The 11,406-nt window shown below is 32.7% G+C and overlaps 1 protein-coding gene across 1 annotated transcript; it reads right to left on the minus strand.

Annotated features, from left to right (window-relative positions):
• Positions 1-134: 134 nt before the first annotated feature.
• On the minus strand, positions 135-7,998 carry LOC140987655 (phosphoribosylglycinamide formyltransferase, chloroplastic-like). Its single transcript, XM_073456251.1, has 7 exons — positions 7,858-7,998; positions 4,260-4,749; positions 3,958-4,069; positions 3,289-3,465; positions 2,916-3,042; positions 1,149-2,691; positions 135-961 (listed from the first exon to the last, which is right to left on the minus strand). The coding sequence occupies exons 1-6, from the start codon at positions 7,996-7,998 to the stop codon at positions 2,578-2,580; spliced, it is 1,161 nt and encodes a 386-aa protein (XP_073312352.1). The 3' UTR covers positions 135-961; positions 1,149-2,577.
• Between the last annotated feature and the right edge of the window lie 3,408 nt (positions 7,999-11,406).

An 11,406-nucleotide genomic window follows, 5' to 3' on the forward strand; every position in this document is an offset into this window, starting at 1 on the left:
TTCAGGAACAAGATTCCTCCTGTGTCTCAGTGTGGGGTTCAAAGGTCTCCTTCTCTATTCCCGATTCAAACTATTTGCTGCATTGTGGGGTTCAAAAGTCTCCTTCCAGCCACATGTTCAGTGAACATCATCAATTCAATAAAATTTAAGTTATTTCACCGAAGGAAGCAAAAAGTTCTGCAAAGTCCAGGCAGAAGTCGCTTTACATTGACGTGTTTTTAGCTAATACAAAGAGATAAACCACTTGTTTGAAGCAAAAGACATTATTCGTGGCTGGTTAAAATAAAAGCCTACAGAACAAAGTAGAAAAGGAACAACCCATAATACACAAAAGAGAGCACATTCGAAAGGGTGGTGGCTGCAGAGGGTGAAGGAGGTGGAACCGCGGACGGGGGCAGAACTGGAACCGGCTCCGGTGGTGTTGGTACCAAAGGTGGTACAGGTCCTGGATGAAAGGGGGGCAAAGGCTCCGGTTTTGTGGGTGGTGCAGGCTCGTATGGAGGTGGACTTGCTGACGGGGGCTCAACTGGAACCGGCTTCGGTGGTGTTGGCACCAAAGGTGGTAAAGGTGCTGGATGAACGGGGGGCAAAGGCTCCGGTTGTGTGGGTGGGGCAGGCTCGTATGGAGGTGGACTTGCGGACGGGGGCTCGACTGGAACCGGCTCCGGTGGTGTTGGCACCAATGGTGGTACAGGTGCTGGATGAATGGGGGGCAAAGGCACCGGTTCTGTTGGTGGTGCAGACTCGTCTGTAGAAGGCTGAACCGGGACGGGTATCTTCATCCCATTTTTGCAGTTTACGACGTTTCCACTTGTGAAGTATCTGGTACCTTCCTTCTCCAGTGTAACGTCATTTAGTCCATCAGTATACATTCTGATGGGGTTTGTGATATCGCAGGATACGAATTCCTCCAGGCTTTGAAGCTCTGCAATGGTATCTTCCTCTGCCGGGTACCTAAACCCTGTTATCATCACCTCAGTCTCAGCTTGAATCTAGATTTTCCCATAACTCATGGAAGTGAAAAAGTAAAGTGGTGAGCTCTGGTTTAAGCTTAACAATAAGGAAACCAAATAGTGAACACAACCATCCATCTATAATGGAAACATGAACATTTAAGAAAACAAGGCCGAAAGAGGTGAGATGCTTACATATTTTGTCACCAACCCTGAAAACCCGATCCGCCAACCAGGAGCTGACGTTCAAATCGGAGCTCCAACCATCGTCCCCGCCGACGACATGGTGTCTCTGGGATAAAACCTCCTTCCCACAGAAAGCAACAACCAGAAGAAACATGGCAGCAAACACAACTCGAGCCATTTCCTGTAGCAAGATGCCTCCGATTCCTTTATCTAATCAAACTTGGAAAAAGTATGATCTAGTACAGGGATTCTTTTGTTTTTACCACCCCAAAGACTCAAACTTGAGGAACTGGGCAGTTTCCTATAAATAAGGAAAAAATATGAACGGGAGTTGGTGGGCTCGTCAGTTAAGTTGGCACGGGGTGTTTACAATCTTGCACCAACGCTACTATTTCGCCGATTAGGTTGAATTTTACAGCTATCATCTATCTTTTAACATCCTTCTGTCTGTTTCTGTTTCTGGATGATGCTATTGGGTTCATTTTGTGTCCGTTTAGGTACTCGTGTCTAGTGGTCCACCTCAGTTTGTGGGGAAATGCGATTCGAATTAGATAATGGTGGGGAAGCTAAAACATCGACACGTATTTTAAGAGCGTGATTCATGTTATTAAACTGCACCTTTTGACTTCAATAAACTATGGTCTTTATTGGATGTGCTTTGATTCGAATCTGTCACCTTTCCACTTTTACGCCGATTATTTATTTCAAGGCTTTTTATACGTGGGATGGGGATAAATTCATCTCCTATAATAATAATAATAATAATACGGAAAAAATATGAATCTTTGTATCTTGAGATAATGAGTTGCTCGTCATAAAATATAAAAATATATAAGATATTAGTTTCTCCATGTATAATAGAGACTTACAACTCTCGTAATATTTTTCAATCCAAAGTCTAAACCGAAGTTTGAAAAGTAAATGATGGTGCCCAACCTAATGAGTGGAAATTGAACGTCTATATGAATCAAAAGCATTTGGAGAAAACATGAACGCTTAGATCTCTATCGTACAAAAATCCTCAGCATTAGGGACGAGTTAAAATTCTTTTTTTTTTAAAAAAAATGGCTAAGGTAGGCGGTAGCACCTCAGAACATCGAAAATAAAAAAAGAAATCATGTACATCCGTTGGATCCACCATGTTACTTGAGGTGAAAAGACTTCGTGGGCATGCCTGGCTCGCCAACTGGACTCCAATCCGTGAAGAAAATCCTGAGCATTAGAGATGAGTTGGTGGCTTCTATTGGATCTTTTGATGGACATTTATGCATTGTACTTGTATTTAATCATTTTGATCTATAAAAATTATTTTATCGATAAAAAAATGATACATAAAAAAGTCCACTGCCCCAAAGTGTACCAAAGAGTACTAATGGTCGTCTAGAGCTACAACACGCTATCAAGATTGTTGACGAAGTTCATAAGCATAATCAAGACGCTAGGTATAATCATGAGGGTTTTCTTTGCTTTTGATGAGAGGGACACCATCTTCGCGCCAGATGATCCGATCTTCACATAATGCTGAGACTACATCAACATATAATCTGTGCTCCTGTCACAAAATAATTGTGTGTATAAGTATAATTTATAAAACCACGGAAACGTAAAAATTTGATCAAACCAGAGTTTTTTTACAGGCATTAAGAAAAGCATAGCATCTATGTTTCTTGTCCTTCGGACAGTTTAGTCTCTTATTCAAACAGTTTGATACGACAGCAAATAAAATTGAATGTATGAGAATGTATGAGGTCTAGTAGTTCATTATTAATTAGAAACCTCATGGAGAACTCTTGCAGCTAATTCTTCAAATGTGTCATACGCAAGCACAGGAACTACCCTTTGGGCAAGGATACGACCCGTATCATATTGTTCATCTACAAAATGGATTGTCGGACCAGAATACCTGTATAAAAAAAAAGATAAGATGATAAAGGAGGTCAACGTGCTGGTTTTAGAACTTCTGCAGCAGGGGAGTTGATAAACACTATTGGTTAGATATAAAGGCATAGTGGAAATCAAAATGATGATCATAAGAAAATTGAAAAACTGCAAACCAAGCACAGTCAAATCTTTTATTGGCCTGATATAGATTAATATCCCCCAAGTATTCAGCGGCAACAATACTCGAAAGGACACCAAGGCTTCATACCTCACCCCGGAAGCAATTACTGCTTTATGCACCTTCATACCATAATATCCTTTGCCACCAAACGCCGGAAGAAGTGATGGATGAATATTCAATATCGATTTTGGAAAAGCTCGGATCAGCTCAGTGGGAATAAGTTTGAGATAACCAGCCAAAAGAATGAAGTCTACCTTGTAGGATCTGTTCAGAGGTAATATGAAACCAAACTCAATAAGATAAATCAGCAGAAAAGAGAATGGCAATGCTTGATGATATTTTGCTAGAAAAGGGGGCGAAAATTGGTTTCTGCGTTTCCTCAAGATGGTAACAATACATAACAGTAAGCCAAAAAATATAAAGACCACAGAAATCTCATGGAGACAACATAGTGAAAGAACTCAAATACAACTTTCAAAAAAAGACTAAAGCCAAATCGGCTAGATAACTCAAACTTAAGCCGTAAATGCCAACGAATTCTGTGGCTACATATTAATTTATTTATCTTGAAGACAAGTCAATTCTCGAACATCATATAGGAGGCAAAACTTATAGTTTTAGAAAATTTTAATAATCGAGTTCGAAGATTATTCACTGGAATGGGCCATTATTCTCCTTATATGCGGCCCTCATCTGCATCAAACCACAAGTACTAGTGCCACAAAAATTTGTGCTTTCAGAAAATAAAGATCTGACCTCAGAGCAATTACAAGGTCTTCTGCAGACAAACCCTCTTGAGCATCTTTCCGTTCAGGAAAAATAAAAACAGGGATACCTTTCTCACGGGCAAACTCCGCCCCTCCACATTCTGTATCAAATGTGACCACAGAAATACAGAGTTGGGTTTAATAATCATGAAAACAATCATGCCATAAAAGTAATCGATCTCAAAATGTGGACTAATCGTGATAAAGTTGAGATCTTTGGCCGATTAAGAATCAAATACAATGCATGCCGCATCAGCACGAACAATTGCTGAAATTTTACATGAAAAGTACCTGGTTTATCGGTGACCAGAACAGCGATATCACCGTGAACAGACCCACTAAGACCTGCCTCATGGATAGACCTGAAATTGGAGCCTCCGCCAGATACAAAAACCGCCAAATTTTTCTTTTTAATTTCTGAGATGGGATTAACTTCTCCTACATCGATGCTCCCTTTACTCTCAAGTCTCACTACGTTATTTATGAACTGCAAATTTCTCTTCGAGAGTGCGTGAGAATGAAAAGAATGATGAATTTTGAAAGAAATCCAGCTTGGATGACAGATTTTGGATGAGAAGGGAGTAGAAATTGATGCAACTGAATGGGTTTTAGAGGATCGAATAAATGGAATAGCTGAACGGAGAGGGTTCCGGAATTGAGCTGTCTGGGTTTCAATAGAACTGAAATAACTGAAAACTGAAATAGAAAAAACAAAAATTAAGTTAGGGATTTTGCTCTTCTGCTTGCCATGCCAATGCAATGGGTTTAACAATTTCACTGCCTATTTAAAACGGATCATAACAAATAACAAAGCTTATAAAAAATAATAATAATTCGCTCAAATAAAAATTATAAGAATAAGAAAATAATGGTTAGTTTCAATAAACAAATTAATCTAAGGTTTTCTTTTATTCCGAGTATTCAATTTTATCACTTATATATACATATATAATAACATTATTTGAATAAATTATCTAGGAGTAAATTTTATAAATTAATATTAAGAAGTTAAAAATAAAGATTATTTTTTAGTGCCAAATAAATAAAATATTTTGTAATTAATACTACTTTTTATCAGAATAAAAAATAAGCTAATGAAGATTGTTCTTTAATTAATTTATTTATTTTGGGAAATTTTAAAGTGTTTTTTATGATGGTATTAAAAAAATGAACATTTTTTCTTTAACCAGCCCATCTTCTCACTACAAAAAAATAAATAAATAAAATAATCATTAGCGACGGATTTTCAAACCGTCTGGAAAGTCACTGTCGCGAACCAAAATGTCGCAAAATAGCGACGGTTTAAATAATACATACCGTCGCTAGCTAATTCTATACAAAAATTTAAAAATTCAAGTGGTATTCAACATTGACTTTTAAAAACTCTATAAGATTTTATAGGTATTCAAATTTTCAATATACTTTTAATAATTTCATGGAGTTTATTAACATACAAACATTAAAGCATAAAATACAACTATAAATGGTCAAAAATTATATTTGGTTCAACCCAAAGATTTGAATGGATTTTTAAAACTTCTAACTCATACACAAGCTATTTATTTCTCTCTGTCGCTTCACATCACCTCTCTTCGTATCTTCTCTCATCTCATCTATCTCTATCACTCTCCCAAATTTTTGAAGTGTATCTCTATATAAATTTTCATCTTTTTCTTTTCAAAATTTTCATTTTTTGGCTGATTGTTCGTTTAATGATTATTTTAATATCATAGGAAATTTTGAATTCTAGAATTGATTTTGTGATTTTTAATTTATGACTTATACGAATTAATGTAATATTCAATAATAATAAAAGTTGATACAAAAAAGGTCGCTTACTTCTTAATAATTGAATAGCCTCGCAACAACCATGATTTATTTAATTTTTTTAGCATTTTCAATTAATATGTAAGCTATGATATTTTTCTACAAAATTATATTCACACAATGCTAAATATTATTCTTTTCACATGTATATTTTCAATTCAAAAACAAGGTTATAGATTAATCAATTGATGTATTTTAAAAAATTTACAAACATGCATACAACCCACATATATACACACGTAAAGATTAAATGATTTAACTTTTATTTATTAATATAAATATTGAAAAATTATTTCAAACTGAATATGTTATATATGTCAATTAATTATTGGTTCAAAGAAATTAATAAAAAATAATATGTTATAATTAAGTACAAAATTTATAAAATCCTATAAAAAAAAATTCACAAAAGTATATAAAAATCTTGCAAAAAAGTCTACATAAATCCATATAAATCTGTGAGATTATGTAAAAGTCGATAAAAATCTATCAAATTCATAAAAATCTATCATTTAAAAAAGCCATTAAAAGTCATCAAAACTCTAGATTGAATACACCCCACATCGATTCAAATATATAAATAATATAATGGTCCGAGTTTGCTAACCTTGTCCCATTATTTAAAAATACCAAATAATACGAATGATAACAAAGGGCGGGCTAGTGTCCCAAAATCATTAAGGAGTTGATATATGACAAAATTTGACACGTGTCAACTCTTCATTGCATGAAGTTCACACTTATCAAATTCTCTATGGTTTGGAGCACTACCCATGTGGGTAAGGTCTAACAAACCGTCAGAAAACCTTTGGCCTATAATATTAATTAGCCTTTTTGTCGAGTTAGTGATTCGTGTTCATTGTTTGAAATATGATATTTATGTTGTATTTAGATTGATGGATTTCAAATAGATTTTGTTGTTTTGGAAAATCAAGATCAAAAACTTCGAATTTATCCTTGCATGTTTATATAATGTTTTATTTAAATTTCAAGTACACTAAATAATGAAATCATTTGAAATTTATTCTACTTTGTATAAGTAATATGTAAATAAGTAAAATATTAATTTAAAATTTGATATATTGTTTCATTGTTTGTAATAAAACTCAAATCAAAATCCATGGGTTTCAAACACATCCCTCAAGTACACCCTCATGTAGCATTGCGTGAGGAAATCTAAAGTGTATCGTCCATTTGAAAAGTGTGGCTATGTATCGGATATCTAATGAGATTCGTTTCAGGAAGCTATATTATAGTTGCACAAATTGATGTAAAGATGAGATTAACTAAACAAACTGAAAACGAGTTATTGTTTACTAATAAACATAACTAGCAGCTAGATTTATTACGGAAGGTGGGCTTTAATAGTTGAAAACACCGTGAATGCAAAACTCATATTATCGAGATGCATTTTGTTTGGAAAATGGGTGATTATTAACATAATCTAGCTTATTAGGACTAACCCCAATGAGAATTTCAGCAGGTTTTGGTGAGTCCATTGAGTGTTTCAGCAACACTGAAGGTTTTTTTATGAATGTTTTCTTGCAATGGAGCTTAATGTTATAAAGAGTCTATGGTATCACAAGATAGTAAGTATTTAATGTAAAAATTCTCCAATAGGTGACAACATGACTCTGATGGTATATTACATTAATCTAATGATTGCAAATTTAATTTTGAGACAGCGTCATGTCCATTTGAAAAGTGTGGCTATGTATCGGATATGTAATTAGATTTGTTTCATGAAGCTATAATGTAGTTGCACAAATTGATGTAAAGATGAGATGAACTAAACAAACTGAAAACGGGTTATTATTTGCTAACAAACATAACTTGCAAGTAGATTTATTACGGAAGATGGACTTTAATATTTGAAAACATCATGAATGCAAAACTCAGATTATCGAGATGCTTTATTTCATGATGTTGTTTGGAAAATGGGTGATTGATAACACAATCTAGCTTATTAGGACTTAAGTTTATCGTTGAGCCATCAACCATGTCCATCTCCACCTCTGCAGCGATTCGACGGTAGGCAGCCTCTATTATACTCGGTTGGCACCGAATTGTTCCCATGTGGATCCATGGGATTCCCTCGTTGTAAGGCATCATAGGAGATCATTCTCGCATCTCCTGCTTGAAGCATGAAGCAACATACTAGGAGGACCCCGATGAGGATTCCAGTACCTTTTGGTGAGTCCATTGAGCGTTTCAGCAACAATGGAGGTTTTTTTTATGAATACTTTCTAGCAATGGAGCTTAATGTTATAAAGAGTCTATAATATCGCAAGATAGTAAGTATTTAATGTAAAATTCTCCAATAGATGACAACATGACTCTGATGGTAGATTACATTAATCTAATTATTGCAATTTTAATTTTGAGACATATGGCTTATTGAGTTTCATATAATCTCACATATTTGAAAACAAAATTTTATTTATTCTTGTAGACCTTTTGCAAGTCTTTTATAGATATTCGTAAACTTTTTCCATGTATTTATGAGGATTTGTACTTTTAATTATATCTTATTATTTTTCGTATATTTATTTGAAGTTTTGAACTAATAACTAATTGAAATAAATAACATTTTATTTTGTGTTATAATCGGGACAATGATTATAGGGGTTGAATAAGCAATCAACAAAAAAAACTTCAAATAATTCTATTGGGTTAAAAACACCATAATTTTATTATGTCGGTTAGGCTCAACAAGCCAGCAAAATATGAATTCACTAAAAGAAACTCGATGAACTTAAGTTGAACAATAATGTGATTAGGGATGTGGTTATTTGTAGATCAAATACTCCTACGTCATTTATTTTTTCATTTTTTTAAAGTATATCATCAGAAGATTTTGGTAGTTATATATAAACACTTTGCAAAAATCTGGAGTTATCTTTTGTCTACTGAAACTCTTAACTTAACTCAAATCAACTTAAAAATTTAAAAATCTGATCAGTATGATTTTTTTTCTATCAGTTTACGAGTAATTATCAAGGAAAATGAACTAGTACAATCGATCCTCACATTGCTGAATTAAGACTTTAAGTCTTTAAGCACGTGCTACAACATTCTTGATATTTTGGGCTTTTACAAACTCCGTAATTCAATAGTTTTTCAAAGTTTGTTTCTAGAGTTTGAAAGGTTCAAAGTATAAAATTAATAAATAAATATAATAAAATTTAATTTTTTTAAACAAAAGAAAAACAAATTATTTTATCAACTATATAAAAAAATATCTATAAACTATAGAGTAAAATCTTGATTTTACTTTTTTTATCATGTTTGTTGCCGGACTATTTAAATATTTAAGAATTAAGTGGCGTTATAATTTTTTGGATTGTCTTTCATTGTTATTTAATATTGAAATAATTTTCATAGCTTAAAAAACACAAAATCAATTATAAAATTCAAAATTTCTAAGAAATTAGTAATTTTTGTTTTGATTTCAAACTATTATAAAAATAAATAAATATAAATATTTTAGAAAGTATTTGTACTTGAACCAAAAAACAAAAAATAAATGAAGATTAAAAGAGATAATTAGTTCGTGTATATAAAGAGATATATTTTGAAGGTGAGAGGGAATGAAATGGAAAGGAGAGAGCTATGCGGTGAGAAAGAGAGAAAAATATGTGAGTTACAAATTTTAAAAATCTTTTGGTTGGACCAAAGACATTTTTTCTCATATTATAGTTCTTTATTATTTAATGTTTATATGTTAATGAATTTCATGGAGTTATTAAACTTTCATTGATATTTTGAATAAATCTAAACTTTTGTAGAGTTTTTAAAAATCGAGGTCGATTAGATTTGATTTTAAAACTCTACATAAATCTCTTTTGAATATCGCTAGACTTCTGTAAAGTATATAAAAATTTAGATTGAATACCTCCAAACTTTTTAAATCTATAAAAATAATTAAAAGTTATCAAATATCCTACATTGAATACCCAAGACATTTAGATTGCATTAGGATCGATGAATTCAAATGTATTTTTTCTTTTGGGTTTAGAGATAAAAGATCAAAAGAACGAAATTCACCCATGCATATAGTGTTCAATGTTAATCATGATAGATTTCAAATGAACCCATTTATTGTGTCATTTGAAATCTATATTATTTTATGTAACTAATGTTTAAATAAATAAGTTATGAATCTAATATTTATTTTATTGTTTCATTGTTTGTAATAAAACTCAAATCAAAATCCATGTATTTCAAACACATCCCTCAAGTACACCCTCATGTGGCATTGCGTGAAGAAATCTAAAGTGTATCGTCCATTTGAAAAGTGTGGCTATGTATCGGATATCTAATTAGATTTGTTTCATGAAGCTAAAATGTAGTTGCACAAATTGATGTAAAGATGAGATGAACGAAATAAACTGAAAACGAGTTATTATTTGTTAACAAAAATAACTAGCAGGTAGATTTATAACGAAAGGTGGACTTTGATATTTGAAAACATCATGAATGCAAAGCTCAGACTATCGAGATGCTTTATTTCACAATGTCGTTTGGAAAATGAGTGATTAATAACATAATCTAACTTATTAGGACTAAGTTTATCGTTGAGCCATCAGTCATGTCCATCTCCACCTCTGCAGCGATTCGACGGTAGGCAACCTCTATTATACTCAGTTGGCACCGGATTATTCCCATGTGGATCTATGGGATTCCTTTGTTGTAAGGCATCAAAGGAAATCATTCTCGCATCTCCTTCTTGAAGCATGAAGCAACATAGTAGGAGGACCCCAATGAGGATTCCAGTAGCTTTTGGTGAGTCCATTGAGTGTTTCAGCAACACTGGAGGTTTTTTTATGAATACTTTCTGGCAATGGAGCTTAATGTTATAAAGAGTCTATAGTATCGCAAGATAGTAAGTATTTAATGTAAAAATTCTCCAATAGGTGACAACATGACTCTGATGGTAGATTACATTAATCTAATTATTGCAATATTAATTTTTAGACATATTGCTTATTGAGTTACACATAATCTCACATATTTGAAAACAAAAATTCATTGATTCTTGTAGACCTTTTGCAAGACTTTTATAGACATTCGTAAACTTTTTCATATATTTACGAGGTTTCTTCTTGTTGGTTTTAGAACCAAACTCGATTTAATTTATCGGTGTCCGGTTCATTTTTGAACATTTCAAGAATGAGCTATTGTAGCTCTTTTAATCACAAAATCTTTTAAAGAGTTTTTTCACCTCCTCTCTAAACTCTAACTCAATCCTAACAAACTTTTAGATTGCATTTAGATTAATGTATTTCAAATATATATTTGTTATTTTAGAAAAACGAAACAACAAACTTCAAATTCACCCTTACAGGTTTACATAGTGTTTAATGTTAATTTTGATAGATTTCAAATGCACACATTAATGTTGTCATTTGAAATTTATTCTACTTTATTTAATTAATGTATAAATAAGTAAGGTATAAATTCAATATTTGATATATTGTTTTATTGTTTACAATAAAACTTTAATCGAAATCCATGGATTTAAAATATATTCCCCAACTACACCCTTAAGTGGCATTTTGTGAGGAAATCTAAAGTGTATCGTCCAAAAAGTGTGGTTGGTTATGTTTTA

This window comes from Primulina huaijiensis, chromosome 11, assembly GCF_012295235.1.
Source record: "Primulina huaijiensis isolate GDHJ02 chromosome 11, ASM1229523v2, whole genome shotgun sequence".
Lineage (NCBI taxonomy): Eukaryota > Viridiplantae > Streptophyta > Magnoliopsida > Lamiales > Gesneriaceae > Primulina > Primulina huaijiensis.

Bases quoted from the DNA above. Each gene is read 5' to 3' on its own strand.
- LOC140987655 (XM_073456251.1), bottom strand. From the start codon at position 7,998: ATGGACTCACCAAAAGGTACTGGAATCCTCATCGGGGTCCTCCTAGTA. The intron at 3,466-3,957 runs GTCAGATCTTTA...ACCTCTGAACAG, and splicing joins GACCTTGTAATTGCTCTGAG to ATCCTACAAGGTAGACTTCA. The intron at 2,692-2,915 runs GTTTCTAATTAA...ATTTTGTGACAG, and splicing joins CTGCAAGAGTTCTCCATGAG to GAGCACAGATTATATGTTGA.